Source organism: Mobula hypostoma, chromosome 10, assembly GCF_963921235.1.
Source record: "Mobula hypostoma chromosome 10, sMobHyp1.1, whole genome shotgun sequence".
Classification (NCBI taxonomy): domain Eukaryota; kingdom Metazoa; phylum Chordata; class Chondrichthyes; order Myliobatiformes; family Myliobatidae; genus Mobula; species Mobula hypostoma.
In genome coordinates this window covers 41,175,201-41,194,013 of record NC_086106.1, presented here as the reverse complement: position 1 = coordinate 41,194,013, position 18,813 = coordinate 41,175,201, and the positions used below count along the sequence as shown (strand labels likewise).

General features: G+C 48.5%; 2 protein-coding genes and 1 long non-coding RNA gene across 4 annotated transcripts in view; 2 read left to right on the top strand and 1 right to left on the bottom strand.

Moving 5' to 3' along the window:
- LOC134352866 (protein FosB-like) overlaps nt 1-6,713 on the top strand; it is a 144,684-nt gene extending 137,971 nt beyond the window's left edge. For both annotated transcript variants that reach the window (XM_063060405.1, XM_063060402.1), the window contains one exon: nt 1,516-6,713. In XM_063060405.1, the coding sequence (XP_062916475.1) occupies nt 1,516-1,555 (40 nt within the window). In that variant the 3' untranslated portion in view covers nt 1,556-6,713. The remainder of the gene's footprint in view (nt 1-1,515) is intronic.
- On the bottom strand, nt 6,402-10,121 carry LOC134352868 (uncharacterized). The gene is made up of 3 exons (XR_010019487.1): nt 10,004-10,121; nt 7,332-7,371; nt 6,402-6,510 (listed from the first exon to the last, which is right to left on the bottom strand). It is a non-coding gene; the product is annotated as an uncharacterized LOC134352868 (long non-coding RNA).
- A 184-nt stretch (nt 10,122-10,305) lies between these two features.
- LOC134352867 (CLOCK-interacting pacemaker-like) overlaps nt 10,306-18,813 on the top strand; it is a 109,249-nt gene continuing 100,741 nt past the window's right edge. Inside the window, exon 1 of the mRNA XM_063060407.1 lies at nt 10,306-10,482. The gene's annotated coding sequence lies outside the window, so the exon portion shown is untranslated. The remainder of the gene's footprint in view (nt 10,483-18,813) is intronic.

Below are 18,813 nucleotides of genomic sequence, written 5' to 3'. Positions count from 1 at the left end.
TCAGCTCCCCTTCCTCCTGCGCGTAAGCGGCAGCAAGCAACGATCCCTCCCTTCCCCCACCAGCAAAAAAAACATTGGCACCCACCACCAAACACTCAAGTGTGCAGCAAAGCAACAGCAAAGACACAGACTTGCAGTACCCCAAAGACTACTCGTTCACCCAGTATTCGACATAATAAGGGAGAAAGCCGTTTCTCCGTTTCACATTCTCCTTTCACCACATGGCTCTCCCCTGGTGCTCTGCATCAGAAGTTTATTATCACTAACATAGTCGTGAAATCTGTTGCTTTGTGGCAGCAGTACAGTGCGATAGGTTAAAATTACTGTAAATTACAATGAATACATTAAAAGTAGAACCAAAAGAGCAAGAAATGAGGTACGGTCCATTGTCCATTCAGAAATCCGATGGCGGAGGGGAAGAAGCTATCCCTAAAACATTGAGTGTGTGACTTCAGGCTCCTGCACTCCCTCCTTCATTATAGGAATGAAGAGCGGGCTGGGGTTTTTGAGGGTTCTTAGCTAAGGGGCAAAAGACCAAAGTGGAATTGTTTGACATTGAGAGGATAAGGTCTTACATGGAAATAAGAGGGGGAAGGGTCCCAATGGGACAGAAAAAACAAACTTAGAGGGACTCAGTGCATCAGGCAGCAACTATGGAGACAGAAAGATGATTGATATTTCCTGCAGAGTCCTGACCAGCTTTCCATCCACATATGCTGCCTGAGCCACTGAATTCCTCCAACAGCTCTTTTTTTCTTGCACCACGTTGCAGCATCTGCAGTCACTTGTATCTGCAAGGTCGAAATGGCATCACTGTACTAGGAGTCAGCATAGATGGGCCAACTTACCTCCTCCTGGTTGTAATCGGAAACACCCAGATGGAGTGCTGAGGGACAAATGCGGCCACAAGACATAGGAGCAGAATTAGGCCATTCAGCCCATCGAATCTGCTCTGGCATTCCATCATGGCTGATTTATTATCCCCCTCAATTCCATTCCCCTGCCTTCTCCCCATAACCTTTGATGCCCTTACTAATCAAAAGCCTAATAACCTCTGTTTTAAATATACCCATTGACTAGGCCTCCACAGTCCTCTATAGCAATTAATTCCACAGATTCACCATCCTCTGCTAAAGAAATTCCTCCTCATCTCTGTTTTAATGGGATGTCCTTCTATTCCAGGAGTTCCTAACCTTTTTTATGCCATGGACCAGTTCCATTAAGCAAGGGGTCTGTGGACTCCAGGTTGGGAACCCCTGTTCTATTCTGAGGCTGTACCCTCTGGTCCTAGACTTGGCTCACTATAGGATACATCCTATAAATGAGAATTTATAAAAATGAAGGTGTCAGACTGAGTTCAATAGATCTTCATTCATCATAGATAAGGTAAAAACATTGGATTAGAACATTGGTGGAAGCTTTCTCCAGTTTGGGCTTCTGTATGACTCCAGAGTCTGGAAGGCATAGAACAAGTTTTACCTTCCTTACACATTCTCTCCTCTCTCTTCCTTTCAGATGCCCCATCATGAGGAAGAAACAGCCCCAGACAGCCTGAGGAGAAGAGGATGACAGTGGCCCCTGGGCCCAGGGGGACTGCGATTATTGTCTGAGCCATGGAGAGATGTTGAGAAGAAGTCTCAGCATTAATGAACAATTGGTGACAGATTCCTTGTGCTGCTACGACAGAGAAAGGAAGGGGATTAAACCTTGTCCTTTCTGATGTGACTATATTTGATGAACAGGAGCCCCTTCACTGAGAAGGTGGGAGGGGCTGGTGGCAGAGAAGTGGACAGTAAGGACAGGTCCCTTTGACAACTTTCAACTCATCCCAGAACTACTTCCTTCTGCCAAACTGAGAGTATCTCTTCATTGGAGAGAGTTGCTATCAACAATGCATGTGTGCTGTTGAGTTCACAGGCAGCATTCCTTATATTTAAATTACAGTCAAACATTCGAGTGCTGCATTTGAAGAAGTTTGTGTCTGAGTCTGTTTTTAAATTCCTATCAGTTTTAATTCCAATTAAACAGTGAAGATGACTTCTCCTTTGTAGACTGCTCAGCATGGTTTTTACAGACAATGATGCATCTTGAACAGCACAGGGCAATTACCTTTTGCCAAATAGTGGAGGCACAATGGCGTATCTGATAGAGCTGTTTTTTCATAGCGCAGCTGACCTGGGTTTGATCCTGACCCCGGGCACTAGCTGGAAAATCTCTGTATCTACACAGATTTCCCCCAGGTGCTCTAGTTTCTTCCCACATCCCAAAGGCGTAGGTTGTTAGGTTAATTGGCCACTGTAAAATGTCTCTAGTGTGTAGGTCAGTGGTAGAATCTGGAAGGAGTTGATTGGAATATGGAGAGAATAGTATGAGTGGAAATGGGGGCTTCTTGTTGGCATAGATTGGATAGACTGAAGGGCCTGTTTCCATACTATACGGCTCTATGGGTCTCTATTAATCATTTTTTAATTAAGGGTAACAGCCTGTGCTACCCAATTGCACCCATGTGACTAATTAACCCATATGTTTGGGGGTAAAATGGAGAACTGGCAGGAATCCATGGGATCATGGGGAGAGCGTACAATCTCCTTATAAACAGCAGTGGGAATTGCACTAAGCCACCGTGCCACCCTAAAATCTTGAGTAATACTGGGGGAAGATGACGTATGGTGGGACAGTGGTTCACTGGCTACTGTATATTGCAGATGGGTGGCAGGAGAACCAAGATGCAGGTTGGTGGGCATATGTGAGGGAATGGGCTGTAAAGAAATTGGATTGTTGTGAGAAACCAGCATTCTCTAGATGGGCCAAAGATCCAGAAGGAAATGTAAGTGGAGAGACAGGGTTAGCATTCTAGGTCTCCTCCTGTGTTATAAGAAAATATGAGAAATGTGAGGAGCCAGGAGACAGTCTAGTCTTATCATTCCAAACACCTAATCCAGGCTGGTGTGTAGTGATCCCTGCTGTTGTTTGATTCTGCAAAACAGTGTAACACCTGCCATCCATACAGTCTTTGTTTCCTGCTCTAACTAGCATGAAGGAATTCTCTAACTAATGGACATAGTTCTACATCTGTACCCATCAGATTTGCTGTTTTATGTTTATGTAGACTGAATCCAGTCCTGCGTGTACTTGTGCGGCAATGTTTGATCTTACTTTACTGACCGTATCTCATTCCTGTTCAAACCATGGCACAGAGATAGGAATCATACATTCAGATCTAGGTCTAGATTGGAATGCAACAATAACCTGCATTGAAGAGGACATGATATCACAAAGCATTTTACAGGACTGTTTCTAAACAAGGTTTGAGGCCAAATCACATAACGAGACAACAGGATACAAGACTAACAGTATTAACCAGAACATTGGAGGAAGATGGGCAGCTGAGCCGACTTGATAAAGGTGTACAAGATGAAGATTAAAAATGAGATCAGGGACCATGGCAGAATTTAAAAAGGAGGGTGAAAATCAAATTGCTATTTAACCAGGATCTCAGAATGTTATCAAGCAGATGGGTGATGGTTGAGCAGTAGCTGATACACAGAGAAAGAGTGAGAAAGGATGGCCGGATTAATGAATACAGAACATATGTTGCAGGCCCTTCGGCCCACAATGTTGTGGCAACCTTTTAAACTACTCAAAGATCAATCTAACCCTTCCCTCCATTTTACTTTCATCAATGTGCATATCTAAGAGTCTTTTAAACGTTCCTGATGGATCCCCCTCTACCACCAGTCTGTGTAAAAAAAAACACACACGAAAAAAAACTCCCTCTTAAGTTTCCAACCCACCTCCCAATCACTTTAAAATTATGCCCGCTCGTATTAGTCATCTCCATCCGGAAAAAATCTCTGGCAGCAAATATGGCAAATGTACTTATTACAATCCATCACACATCTTGAAGTACAAGTGCTGTAAACCTGTGGAACTTTATAGAGACACTGCAAGGAAGGTGATATTGTAAGGAAGGATAGGGGAAGTGCATTTGTTAGTGATGTAGGAGTTTTGAACTGGAACTCCATAACTAACCTACTCTGCCTCTCCCTCATTGTTAAAACCTACTCTTTAACCAACCTCCTAATCTGGCTCAGTATTGGACCTCATTAGAAGCAACTTAGGGTTAATTTTAAAATTTCTTAAAGTAGGGATTGCACAGTGGAGCAGCAGTTAATGACCTCCAGTGCTGTCTATGTGAAGTTTGCATTTTCTCCCTGTGAATAAAACATAGCCTCCTTCTTCTCTTTCTCCCATGGTCCACTCTCCTCTCCTATCAGATTCCTTCTTTTCCAGTCCTTTGCCTTTCCCACTGACCTGGCTTCACCTATCACCTTCTAGCCAGCCTCCTTTCCCTCCCCCCACCACCTTTTTATTTTGGCATCTACCCCCTTCCTTTCCCACCCTGATGAAGTATCTTGGCCTGAAATGTCAACAATTTATTCATTTCCACAGATGCTGCCTGACCTGCTACATTCCTCCAGCATTTTGTGTTATGTTGCTCTGGATTTCAAGCATCTGCAGAATTCCTTGTGTTTATAGAACTTTACAGTTCAGTACAGGCCTGTTGGCCCACAATGTTGTGCCAATCTTTTAACCTATTCTGAAATAAGTTTAACTCTTCCCTCACACATAGCCCTCCATTTTTCTATCATTCATGTGACTATCTAACAGTTTCTTAAATGCCCCTAACGTATCTGCCTCTACCACCAACCCCAGCAGTGTGTTCCATGCAACCACCACTCCCTGGTTTTCTGGTTTCCTTCCATATCCCAAAGATATGCAGTTTGACTAGTTAATTCTCTGCTGTAAGTTACCCCTAGTGTAGGTGGATGGTGAAGGAATTGATCAGCATGTGAGAGACAGGGTAATAGAATGGGGAATGGGGCTGAGGGGATTTGCTGTGACAGCTGTCATTGACTTGATGGCCTCTAGGTTGAGGAATTTTGAAAACGTGAGAAATAAAAACTGAACCAATGTGAGTTATGGGATCTGACTGGAAATCAGGGCCATGCCTACCTATATAATATTGAGTTGCAAACAATATGCTGGAGAAACTCGAGACTTGAGCAACTACTGTTAGGGGAAAGTAATCATCAATGTTTCAGCTTGAAACTTGTGGCCCAAAATGAGCTCCAACATGTTACTTGTTGCTCCAGATTCCAGCATCTGCAGTCTCTCTTGTCTGTTGTGGAATAGTCAGTTGCTTATCCTGTTTAGACAAAAAGGCAAGACACTGCAAAATGTACCAGAGGGGGAAGACTTGATTCCCCTTTTAACCCTTTAGACCCACCACACACATCTCACACAAGAAACCTTGTGACTGCAAATCATTAAACTGCACATAAAATAAGATATAGGAGCAGAACTAGGCCTTTCAGCCCATCGATTCTGCTTTGCCCTTTGATCCCTCTCAGTCCCATTCTCATGCCTTCTCTCTGTTACTTTTGACCCCCTCACTAATTATGTATCAGCCTCTGCTTTAATATACTCAATGACTTGGCCTCCAGAGATGGCTCTGGAAGTGAATTCCACAGATCCACCATTCTCTGGCAAAAGAATTTCCTCCTCATCCCTGTTCTAAAAGGACATCCTGACATGCTGGAAATTTGAAGCAAAATCAGAAATCAGCCTGAAATTTTAATTCTGTTTCTGTCTTCACAGATGCTATCTGGCCTGTTGAGTCTTTCTGCCATTTTCTGTTTCAATACTAGTGATGATGTTCACACACAAAATTGACATTTACTTTATTTTGACAGCCTTGCTTGGTTGGAATTAAGACATCTTATTAATAATTAAAAAGCTCTCCCTAGCAACTAACATTACCCGGTAGACCTAGTCCCTCTTTTAACAGGGGTGCAGTTCTATAGATATTAGTTGTCCACTGGTTAACTTAACTAGAGTCAACTGGGGATTTGATTTTTTATATACATAGTGTATGGAGCAGGACGCAGTACGGCTGTGGTATTTAGTTCATTGGCTAGGGGACTCGATTTTAAATATCGTGTACGGAGCAGGACGCAGTTTAGCTGTGATATTCAGTTCACTGACCCGAATCAGGTTTAATATCACGGCATATGTTGTGAAATGTGCTGTTTTGCAGCAGGCAGTATATTGCAGAACAGAAAATAAAAACGATAAATTACAACAAATATATCTTGAAAAAAATCAAATAAGTAGTGCAAAGAGAGGGAAAAATTCTCAGGAGGTGTTCATGGGCCCATTGTCCATCTGATGATGGAGGGGAACAAGCTGCTTCTGAAATGTTGAGAGTGTGTCTTCAGGCTCCTGTACCTCCTCCTTGATGCTAGCAATGAGAAGAGGGCACGTCCCGGGTGACAGGGGTCCTTTATGATGGATACCACCTTTTGAAGGTGTTCTGGATGCTGGGAGGCCATACCCATGATGGAGCTGGCTGAGTTTACAACTTTCTGCAGCTTTTTCCAATCCTGTGCAGCGGCGCCTCCACACCAGACTGTGATGCAGCCAGTTAGAATGCTCTCCATGGTACATCTGTAGAAATTTGAGGGTTAGTACCGCTTGGATTCATACAGAGTCTGTTGAACTGGCTAAGAAGTGCTTATACACACAAAATGCCGTGTCCGTGCAAAACAGGTCTTTTGATTCTAGACCCAGATACAAGCTTATTATAGAATATTGTGAAATATTATTTTTACTGAAAAAGAAATTAGAGGTTAAAGTGTACCAATGCTTATTACTCTGGATAATTAAAACTTGTGTTATTTACATAATATTGTTGTTTTCTCTTGGGCTAATTATTTCTTATCTGCTTTTAAGAATGGAATTTTAGACTTGATATTACTGGGATAAAAACAAGAGCAGAAGTTCAAACATTTCTCCCAGGGTCAAGATGCTCTCAGGCCCACAATCTGAGTGCCCTCTCCCAGTTGTGGGTGTAGAATGCGGGAGTGCCCCGCAGGCAGCCTGAACGGCTCCCTTGCTTTCTTCCCTCTCCTTTCCATCAAGACAATGTACAGTTTGGCTGTGTGTTCAGTGAAAGATTAAGAATTATTTTATTCAATCATACACTCAAAGTGTCCACTGAATATAAGGTCATGGTCTGCTCCTGCTGCAGCCCAACCACTTCAGATGCTCTTCTGCCCATCAACATGATTGGTGTACAGGTGAACCTCAAAGTGGTCATTGTCTGTATATGGCAGTACAGTACAGGAATGTCCCACTGTCTGTATTCACCCCAGTGCCAATCTAACTAATCCTATCTACCTGCACTTGGTCCATATCCCTCCATTCCCTGTCTGTTTGTGGTTCAAGATTCAAGTACATTTATTATCAAAATATATGAATTATACAACCTTGATTTGTTTGCTCACAGGTAGCCACAAAATAAGAAACCTGAAAAAAACCAATAAGAAGAAAATAAAAATAAAAATAAAAGACCAACACTCAATGTGCAAAATACAAGTCATGCAAACAATTGAAGCAAATCAAAATGGAGTCCTCAGATCCAAATCCTGGTGCAGCCCAGAGCAGGTCCAAAGTTCATCATATTAGCGGGCACGAAGCACAGTAGCCAGGGCAGTCTTCATAGCCCCAGTGCCATGGAGATGAACATCATAAAGAACAAATGAAATCGGCTCTCGTCCCCACAATGGGACAGCAAAAGGCTCCGTGCCCTGGAGAGACAAGAAAACATTGCAGAGGGCAAGTGAAATTGGCTCTTGCCTCCAATCTGGGCCGGCGTTTAAATTGTCTAACCAGCATATTGTACCTCATACTAAGACCTAGGCACCACTGCTGTGAAAGGCTCCAGGCCTAGACCATGCCGCCCAACAACTTGCTCCTGGCCCAGATTTCACTCCCAAGCAATTAGCTCCAGGCCCAAATTTCGCCGTCCGGCGACTGACTCTGGGCCTGGATTTCATTGCCCAGCCCAAAGCAGCTCTCAAGTTCTTCCAATCAGTTTGGCGCCCAGAGCAGTGCAACCTTGCACCTGGGTCAGTTGTACGAGCATCGAAATTGAATCTCCTCTGGCTGCAAAATGTTTCTATCTAAACAGCACTATTGTATCAGCTTATACTATCTCCACTGGCAAGTGTAGTACTAGGGAAAGCAGGAAGATTCTACAGTCACTGAGTAACTGGGCTCTGAAAACTCAAATTTATTCCTCAGTCTCACTTTATTGACTTGTGCACAAGGAGAACAGTGCTGGCCCTGTCAAGAAACTGTTCTAAAGTTAAAACAAAGAAATGCCATTTTTAAGCAACATACATCAAAGTTGCTGGTGAACACAGCAGGCCAAGCAGCATCTATAGGAAGAGGCGCAGTCGACGTTTCAGGCCGAGACCCTTCGTCAATGCCATTTTTATACAGAAATTGACTAGTTGGATACAGATATTGATGAATCAATCAATAACTTTGTGGGTATTCAAATCCGAATCAATCACAGTACATACAGGTGTTAATAGCCAACAGAATCTATATTAAAGGCCAATTAAGAACAGGACTAGTAAAGTAGGGGTCACCCTAATCCTTTATTTGCATCCTTATCTTATCTTGAAATGCCAAATGGCTCCAGCCCTCCAGTGTGCTAAGGCCTCTCTTAGCCCTTGCAACACACATCAAAGTTGCTGGTGAACGCAGCAGGCCAGGCAGCATATCTAGGAAGAGGTACAGTCGACGTTTCGGGCCGAGACCCTTCGTCAGGACTAACTGAAAGAAGAGCGAGTAAGAGATTTGAAACTGGGAGGGGGAGGGGGAGATCCAAAATGATAGGAGAAGACAGGAGGGGAGGGATGGAGCCAAGAGCTGGACAGGTGATTGGCAAAAGGGATATGAGAGGATCATGGGACAGGAGGCCCAGGGAGAAGGAAAAGGGGGAAGGGGGAAAACCCAGAGGATGGGCAAGGGGTATAGTCAGAGGGACAGAGGGAGAAAAAGGAGAGAGAGAGAAAGAATGTGTGTATATAAATAAATAACGGATGGGGTACGAGGGGGAGGTGGGGCATTAGCGGAAGTTAGAGAAGTCAATGTTCATGCCATCAGGTTGGAGGCTACCCAGACGGAATATAAGGTGTTGTTCCTCCAAGCTGAGTGCGGCTTCGTCTTTACAGTAGAGGAGGCTGTGGATAGACCTTGCCTTGTTTTGGCATCTACGATTCTGTCAGTTTAGACAAAACAAATGCTCCATTGGGCAGCATTGTTGCCACTTAGCCAGAAGATTATAAATACAATGGCATATCTGGATGGCCCAACAGTAAACTCTAGGCTGTGTTCCCAGTGCAGGGTTGAGGGAATGTTGAACCGTCAGAGATGCCATCTTTCAGACCAGTTACTAAATTCTGTCTACACTCTATGCAGAAATACAAAACAGAGCAGGGAAGCTAAATGTTCACCCCCAATCAACAGCACATACACATCAGGATCCTCTTAAAGGAGCCTGAAGCTTTAATACAGGTACAAAAAGAACAACAGGTTTGAAAGACAAATCGTAATCTGCTGCAGGAAGGATTAAAAACACAAGATGTAGAAGATGTAGTCTAATTATTACATAGAATCTTGCTGAAAGCATACACATGATAGTGATTATCATTGCGCAATATGTGCTAACTTTATGCTCTGGAGCTACACAAACACAAGAAATTCCGTAAATGTTGCATATCCAGAGCCGCGTAATGAATATGCCAGAGGAACTCAGCAGGTCAGATAGCATCTATGGAGTGGAATAAACAGTCGACGTTTCGGTCAGAGGCCCTTCATCGGTACTGGAAAGGAAGGGGTAAAACGCCAGAATAAAGAGGCGCGGGGGGAGGTGATAGGTGAAACCAGGTGGGTGGGAAAGGTAGAGAGCTGGAGAAGAAGGAATCTGAGAGGAGAGCACCATGAGAGAAAAGTAAGGAGGGAGGTGATGTGAATTACATAATCAGCTTGCATCGATTTTAGGTTCAATTGTTTTCTTTCTTGTTCATATAGAGATTTCATGTTTTATGTTGCCGGTGGGAACTTTTGCAACATCAGCCGAGTTTACCTGTCCACAGGGTTTCAGTTGACACCGCCCGTCAGCGTGCTCTGCACGTACCGATGCATCGCGCCTACAGCCGGCTCACGTTGCACTGCACGCCTGCACCCGGAGCTTTGCACTGGTGGCGCGTGTGTCCGGTTGTCAAGGCGACTGTCTGTCAAACGCGCCGGCCTCACGAGGCAGAGCACGGGAGTCAAGGGCGCAGTCGAGCTCGCTGAAGGAATTGTGACTTCCTGTTTGGTCCGTTCCACGAAAAGCGGGTTCCTATTGGTTGATTGTGTTGTCATGGGCGGGCGTATTGACACCTCGGTAGCAGGTTTGGATTGGATGAGAGATGGCGCCGTGCTGAAGCTTCAGGAAGGCGGCGAAGGAGCTGGGAGACCAGGTTGGAACCGGTGGTGAGAGGGATGAGAGGAACGTTCACGTATTCTTAGTCCGGATCGAAAAATCCACAATTGCCAGTCCGCCCGAGGGACCGGGATCCGGTACGGAAATACTGATGGCGGAGGGAGGGAGAGAGGACAAGGGGTGGGGTGGGAAAGGGGGAGAGGAGAGGGAAGGAAGGAGAGATCATTAAAGGGATGGGAGAGGGAAGGAAGGAGAGAGCATTAAAGGGATGGGAGAGGGAAGGAAGGGGAGAGAATTAAAGGGATGGGAGAGGGAAGGAAGGGAAGAGAATTAAAGGGGTGGGAGAGGGAAGGAAGGGGAGAGTATTAAAGGGATGGGAGAGGGAAGAAAGGAGAGATCATTAAAGGGATGGGAGAGGGAAGGAAGGAGAGAGCATTAAAGGAATGGGAGAGGGAAGGAAGGAGAGAGCATTAAAGGGATGGGAGAGGGAAGGAAGGGGAGAGCATTAAAGGGGTGGGAGAGGGAAGGAAGGGGAGAGCATTAAAGGGGTGGGAGAGGGAAAGAAGGGGAGAGCATTAAAGGGATGGGAGAGGGAAGGAAGGGGAGAGCATTAAAAGGGTAAGAAGAGGGAAGGAAGGGGAGAGCATTAAAGGGGTGAGGAAAGGGAAGGAAGGGGAGAGCATTAAAGGGGTGAGGAGAGGGAAGGGTAGAGCATTAAAGGGGTGGGAGAGGGAAGGAAGGGGAGAGCATTAACAAGGTAAGGAGAGGGAAGGAAGGGGAGAGCATTAACGGGGTGAGGAGAGGGAAGGAAGGGGAGAGCATTAACGGGGTGGGAGAGGGAAGGAAGGGGAGAGCATTAAAGGGGTGGGAGAGGGAAGGAAGGGGAGAGCATTAACGGGACGGGAGAGGGAAGGAAGGGGAGAGCATTAAAGGGGTGGGAGAGGGAAGGAAGGAGAGATCATTAAAGGGGTGAGGAGAGGGAAGGAAGGGGAGAGAATTAAAGGGATGGGAGAGGGAAGGAAGGGAAGAGAATTAAAGGGGTGGGAGAGGGAAGGAAGGGGAGAGTATTAAAGGGATGGGAGAGGGAAGGAAGGAGAGATCATTAAAGGGATGGGAGAGGGAAGGAAGGGGAGAGAATTAAAGGGATGGGAGAGGGAAGGAAGGGAAGAGAATTAAAGGGGTGGGAGAAGGAAGGAAGGGGAGAGTATTAAAGGGATGGGAGAGGGAAGGAAGGAGAGATCATTAAAGGGATGGGAGAGGGAAGGAAGGAGAGAGCATTAAAGGGATGGGAGAGGGAAGGAATGAGAGAGCAATAAAGGGATGGGAGAGGGAAGGAAGGGGAGAGCATTAAAGGGGTGGGAGAGGGAAGGAAGGGGAGAGCATTAAAGGGGTGGGAGAGGGAAGGAAGGGGAGAGCATTAAAGGGGTGGGAGAGGAAAGTAAGGGGAGAGTATCAAAGGGGTGAGGAGAGGGAAGGAAGGGGAGAGCATTAAAGGGGTGGGAGAGGGAAAGAAGGGGAGAGCATTAACAGGATGGGAGAGGGAAGGAAGGGGAGAGCATTAAAGGGGTGGGAGAGGGAAGGAAGGGGAGAGCATTAACGGGGTGGGAGAGGGAAGGAAGGGGAGAGCATTAAAGGGGTGGGAGAGGGAAGGAAGGGGAGAGCATTAAAGGGGTGGGAGAGGAAAGTAAGGGGAGAGTATCAAAGGGGTGAGGAGAGGGAAGGAAGGGGAGAGCATTAAAGGGGTGGGAGAGGGAAAGAAGGGGAGAGCATTAAAGGGATGGGAGAGGGAAGGAAGGAGAGATCATTAAAGGGATGGGAGAGGGAAGGAAGGGGAGAGAATTAAAGGGATGGGAGAGGGAAGGAAGGGGAGAGAATTAAAGGGGTGGGAGAAGGAAGGAAGGGGAGAGTATTAAAGGGATGGGAGAGGGAAGGAAGGAGAGATCATTAAAGGGATGGGAGAGGGAAGGAAGGAGAGAGCATTAAAGGGATGGGAGAGGGAAGGAATGAGAGAGCAATAAAGGGATGGGAGAGGGAAGGAAGGGGAGAGCATTAAAGGGGTGGGAGAGGGAAGGAAGGGGAGAGCATTAAAGGGGTGGGAGAGGGAAGGAAGGGGAGAGCATTAAAGGGGTGGGAGAGGAAAGTAAGGGGAGAGTATCAAAGGGGTGAGGAGAGGGAAGGAAGGGGAGAGCATTAAAGCGGTGGGAGAGGGAAAGAAGGGGAGAGCATTAACAGGATGGGAGAGGGAAGGAAGGGGAGAGCATTAAAGGGGTGGGAGAGGGAAGGAAGGGGAGAGCATTAACAGGGTGGGAGAGGGAAGGAAGGGGAGAGCATTAAAGGGGTGGGAGAGGGAAGGAAGGGGAGAGCATTAAAGGGGTGGGAGAGGAAAGTAAGGGGAGAGTATCAAAGGGGTGAGGAGAGGGAAGGAAGGGGAGAGCATTAAAAGGGTAAGGAGAGGGAAGGAAGGGGAGAGCATTAACAGGGGTGAGGAGAGGGAAGGAAGGGGAGAGCATTAACGGGGTGAGGAGAGGGAAGGAAGGGGAGAGCATTAAAGGGACGGGAGAGGGAAGGAAGGGGAGAGCATTAACAGGGTAATGAGAGGGAAGTAAGGGGAGAGCATTAAAGATGTGAGTAGAGGGAAGGAAGGGGAGAGCATTAAATGGGTGAGGAGATGGAAGGAAGGGGAGAGCATTAAATGTGTGGGACAGCGAAGGAATGGGAGAGCATTAACGGGGTGGGAGAGGGAAGGAATGGGAGAGTATTAACGGGGTAAGGAGAGGGGAGGAAGGGGAGAGCATTAACGGGGCAAGGAGAGGGAAGAAAGGGAGGAGGAGAGGGAAGGAAGGGGAGAGCATTAAAGGGGTGAGGAGAGGGAAGGAAGGGGAGAGCATTAAAGGGGTGAGGAGAGGGAAGGAAGGGGAGAGCATTAACGGGGTGGGAGAGGGAAGGAAGGGGAGAGCATTAAAGGGGTGGGAGAGGGAAGGAAGGGGAGAGCATTAATGGGGTGAGGAGAGGGAAGGAAGGGGAGAGCATTAACGGGGTGGAAGAGGGAAGGAAGGGGAGAGCATTAAAAGGGTAAGGAGAGGGAAGAAAGGGGAGAGCATTAACGGGGTGGGAGAGGGAAGGAAGGGGAGAGCATTAACGGAGTGGGAGAGGGAAGGAAGGGGACAGCATTAACGGGGTGGGAGAGGGAAGGAAGGTGAGAGCATTAACGGGGTGGGAGGGGGAGGAAGGGGAGAGCATTAACCGGGTAAGAAGGGGGAAGGAAGGAGAGAGCATTAACAGGGTAAGGAGAGGGAAGGAATGGGACAACATTAAAGAGGTGAGGAGAGGGAAGGAAGGGGAGAGCATTAACGGGGTGGGAGAGGGAAGGAAGGGGAGAGCATTAACAAGGTACGGAGAGGGATGGAAGGGGAGAGCATTAACGGGGTGAGGAGAGGGAAGGAAGGGGAGAGCATTAACGGGGTGGGAGAGGGAAGGAAGGGGAGAGCATTAAAGGGGTGGGAGAGGGAAGGAAGGGGAGAGCATTAAAGGGGTGGGAGACGGAAGGAAGGGGAGAGCATTAAAGGGACGGGAGAGGGAAGGAAGGGGAGAGCATTAAAGGGATGGGAGAGGGAAGTAAGGGGAGAGAATTAAAAGGGTGGGAGAGGGAAGGGAGAGCATTAACGGGGTAAGGAGAGGGAAGGAAGAGGAGAGCATTAACAGGGTAAGGAGAGGGAAGGAAGGGGAGAGCATTAACAGGGTAAGGAGAGTGAAGGAAGGGGAGAGCATTAGAAGGGTGGGAGAGGGAAGGGAGAGCATTAACGGCGTAAGGAGAGGGAAGGAAGAGGAGAGCATTAACAGGGTAAGGAGAGGGAAGGAAGGAGAGAGCATTAGAAGGGTGGGAGAGGGAAGAGAGAGCATTAAAGGGGTAAGGAGAGGGAAGGAAGAGGAGAGGATTAACAGGGTAAGGAGAGGGAAGGAAGGGGAGAGCATTAACAGGGTAAGGAGAGTGAAGGAAGGGGAGAGCATTAAAGGGGTGAGGAGAGGGAAGGAAGGGGAGAGCATTAACGGGGTGGGAGAGGGAAAGAAGGGGAGAGCATTAAAGGGGTGAAGAGAGGGAAGGAAGGGGAGAGCATTAACGGGGTGGGAAAGGGAAAGAAGGGGAGAACATTAAAGGGGTGAGGAGAGGGAAGGAAAGGGAGAGAATTAAAGGGGTGAGGAGAGGGATGGAAGGGTAGAGCATTAAAGAGGTGGGAGAGGGAAGGAAGGGGAGACATTAAAGGGGTGAGGACAGGGAAGAAAGAGGAGAACATTAACGGGGTGGGAGAGGGAAAGAAGGGGAGACCATTAAAGGGGTGATGACAGGGAAGGAAGGGGAGAGCATTAACGGGGTGGGAGAGAGAAAGAAGGGGAGAGCATTAAAAGGGTAAGGAGAGGGAAGGAAGGGGAGAGCATTAACAGGGTAAGGAGAGGGAAGGAAGGAGAGAGCATTAGAAGGGTGGGAGAGGGAAGGGAGAGCATTAACGGGGTAAGGAGAGGGAAGGAATGGGAGAGCATTAAAGGGGTGAGGAGAGGGAAGCGTAGAGCATTAAAGGGGTGGGAGAGGGAAGGAAGGGGAGAGCATTAAATAGGTGGGAGAGGAAAGGAAGGGGAGAGCATTAAAGGGGTGAGGAGAGGGAAGGAAGGGGAGAGCATCAAAGGGGTGGGAGAGGGAAGGAAGGGGGAGCATTAACAGGGTAAGGAGAGGGAAGTAAGGGGAGAGCATTAAAGGGGTGGGAGAGGAAAGGAAGGGGAGAGCATTAACAGGGTAAGGAGAGGGAAGGAAGGGGAGAGCATTAAAGGGGTGAGGAGAGGGAAGGAAGGGGAGAGCATTAAAGGGGCGAGGAGAGGGAAGGAAGGGGAGAGCATCAAAGGGGTGGGAGAGGGAAGGAAGGGGAGAGCATTAACTGGGTGGGAGAGGGAACGAAGGGGAGAGCATTAACGGGGTTGGAGAGGGAACGAAGGGGAGAGCATTAACGGATTGGGAGAGGGAAGGAAGGAGGAGCATTAACAGGGTAAGGAGAGGGAAGTAAGGGGAGAACATTAAAGGGGTGGGAGAGGAAAGGAAGGGGAGAGCATTAACAGGGTGAGGAGAGGGAAGGAAGGGGAGAGCATTAAAGGGGTGAGGAGAGGGAAGGAAGGGGAGAGCATTAAAGGGGCGAGGAGAGGGAAGGAAGGGGAGAGCATTAATGGGGTAAGGAGAGCGAAGGAAGAGGAGAGCATTAACATGGTAAGGAGAGGGAAGGAAGGGGAGAGCATTAAAGGGGCGAGGAGAGGGAAGGAAGGGGAGAACATTAAAGGGGTGAGGAGAGGGAAGGAAGGGGAGGGCATTAACGGGGTGAGAGAGGGAAAGAAGGGGAGAGCATTAAAGGGGTGAGGAGAGGGAAGGAAGGGGAGATCATTAACGGGGTGGGAGAGGGAAGGAAGGGGAGAGCATTAAAGGGATGGGAGAGGGAAGGAAGGGGAGAGCATTAAAAGGGTAAGGAGAGGGAAGGAAGGGGAGAGCATTAAAGGGGTGAGGAGAGGGAAGGAATGGGAGAGCATTAAAGGGGTGGGAGAGGGAAGGACTGGGAGAGCATTAAAGGGGTGGGAGAGAGAAGGAAGGGGAGAGCATTAACCGGGTGGGAGAGGGAAGGAAGGGGAGAGCATTAACGGGGTGGGAGAGGGAACGAAGGGGAGAGCATTAACGGGTTGGGAGAGGGAAGGAAGGGGGAGCATTAACAGGGCAAGCAGAGGGAAGTAAGGGAAGAACATGAAAGGGGTGAGGAGAGGGAAGGAAGGGGAGAGCATTAACGGGGTGGGAGAGGGAAGGAAGGGGAGAGCATTAAAGGGGTAAGGAGAGGGAAGGAAGAGGAGAGCATTAACATGGTAAGGAGAGGGAACGAAGGGGAGAGCATTAAAGGGGCGAGGAGAGGGAAGGAAGGGGAGAGCATTAATAGGGTCAGGAGAGGGAAGGAAGAGCAGAGCATTAACATGTTGAAAGGGAAGGAAGGGGAGAGCATTAAAGGGGTGAGGAGAGGGAAGGAAGGGGAGAGCATTAAAGGGATGGGAAAGGGAAGGAAGGGGAGAGCATTAACAAGGTAAGGAGAGGGATGGAAGGGGAGAGCATTAACGGGGTGAGGAGAGGGAAGGAAGGGGAGAGCATTAACGGGGTGGGAGAGGGAAGGAAGGGGAGAGCATTAAAGGGGTGGGAGAGGGAAGGAAGGGGAGAGCATTAAAGGGGTGGGAGACGGAAGGAAGGGGAGAGCATTAAAGGGACGGGAGAGGGAAGGAAGGGGAGAGCATTAAAGGGATGGGAGAGGGAAGTAAGGGGAGAGAATTAAAAGGGTGGGAGAGGGAAGGGAGAGCATTAACGGGGTAAGGAGAGGGAAGGAAGAGGAGAGCATTAACAGGGTAAGGAGAGGGAAGGAAGGGGAGAGCATTAACAGGGTAAGGAGAGTGAAGGAAGTGGAGAGCATTAGAAGGGTGGGAGAGGGAAGGGAGAGCATTAACGGCGTAAGGAGAGGGAAGGAAGAGGAGAGCATTAACAGGGTAAGGAGAGGGAAGGAAGGAGAGAGCATTAGAAGGGTGGGAGAGGGAAGAGAGAGCATTAAAGGGGTAAGGAGAGGGAAGGAAGAGGAGAGGATTAACAGGGTAAGGAGAGGGAAGGAAGGGGAGAGCATTAACAGGGTAAGGAGAGTGAAGGAAGGGGAGAGCATTAAAGGGGTGAGGAGAGGGAAGGAAGGGGAGAGCATTAACGGGGTGGGAGAGGGAAAGAAGGGGAGAGCATTAAAGGGGTGAAGAGAGGGAAGGAAGGGGAGAGCATTAACGGGGTGGGAAAGGGAAAGAAGGGGAGAACATTAAAGGGGTGAGGAGAGGGAAGGAAAGGGAGAGAATTAAAGGGGTGAGGAGAGGGATGGAAGGGTAGAGCATTAAAGAGGTGGGAGAGGGAAGGAAGGGGAGACATTAAAGGGGTGAGGACAGGGAAGAAAGAGGAGAACATTAACGGGGTGGGAGAGGGAAAGAAGGGGAGACCATTAAAGGGGTGATGACAGGGAAGGAAGGGGAGAGCATTAACGGGGTGGGAGAGAGAAAGAAGGGGAGAGCATTAAAAGGGTAAGGAGAGGGAAGGAAGGGGAGAGCATTAACAGGGTAAGGAGAGGGAAGGAAGGAGAGAGCATTAGAAGGGTGGGAGAGGGAAGGGAGAGCATTAACGGGGTAAGGAGAGGGAAGGAATGGGAGAGCATTAAAGGGGTGAGGAGAGGGAAGCGTAGAGCATTAAAGGGGTGGGAGAGGGAAGGAAGGGGAGAGCATTAAATAGGTGGGAGAGGAAAGGAAGGGGAGAGCATTAAAGGGGTGAGGAGAGGGAAGGAAGGGGAGAGCATCAAAGGGGTGGGAGAGGGAAGGAAGGGGGAGCATTAACAGGGTAAGGAGAGGGAAGTAAGGGGAGAGCATTAAAGGGGTGGGAGAGGAAAGGAAGGGGAGAGCATTAACAGGGTAAGGAGAGGGAAGGAAGGGGAGAGCATTAAAGGGGTGAGGAGAGGGAAGGAAGGGGAGAGCATTAAAGGGGCGAGGAGAGGGAAGGAAGGGGAGAGCATCAAAGGGGTGGGAGAGGGAAGGAAGGGGAGAGCATTAACTGGGTGGGAGAGGGAACGAAGGGGAGAGCATTAACGGGGTTGGAGAGGGAACGAAGGGGAGAGCATTAACGGATTGGGAGAGGGAAGGAAGGGGGAGCATTAACAGGGTAAGGAGAGGGAAGTAAGGGGAGAACATTAAAGGGGTGGGAGAGGAAAGGAAGGGGAGAGCATTAACAGGGTGAGGAGAGGGAAGGAAGGGGAGAGCATTAAAGGGGTGAGGAGAGGGAAGGAAGGGGAGAGCATTAAAGGGGCGAGGAGAGGGAAGGAAGGGGAGAGCATTAATGGGGTAAGGAGAGCGAAGGAAGAGGAGAGCATTAACATGGTAAGGAGAGGGAAGGAAGGGGAGAGCATTAAAGGGGCGAGGAGAGGGAAGGAAGGGGAGAGCATTAATGGGGTAAGGAGAGCGAAGGAAGAGGAGAGCATTAACATGGTAAGGAGAGGGAAGGAAGGGGAGAGCATTAAAGGGGCGAGGAGAGGGAAGGAAGGGGAGAACATTAAAGGGGTGAGGAGAGGGAAGGAAGGGGAGGGCATTAACGGGGTGAGAGAGGGAAAGAAGGGGAGAGCATTAAAGGGGTGAGGAGAGGGAAGGAAGGGGAGATCGTTAACGGGGTGGGAGAGGGAAGGAAGGGGAGAGCATTAAAGGGATGGGAGAGGGAAGGAAGGGGAGAGCATTAAAAGGGTAAGGAGAGGGAAGGAAGGGGAGAGCATTAAAGGGGTGAGGAGAGGGAAGGAATGGGAGAGCATTAAAGGGGTGGGAGAGGGAAGGACTGGGAGAGCATTAAAGGGGTGGGAGAGAGAAGGAAGGGGAGAGCATTAACCGGGTGGGAGAGGGAA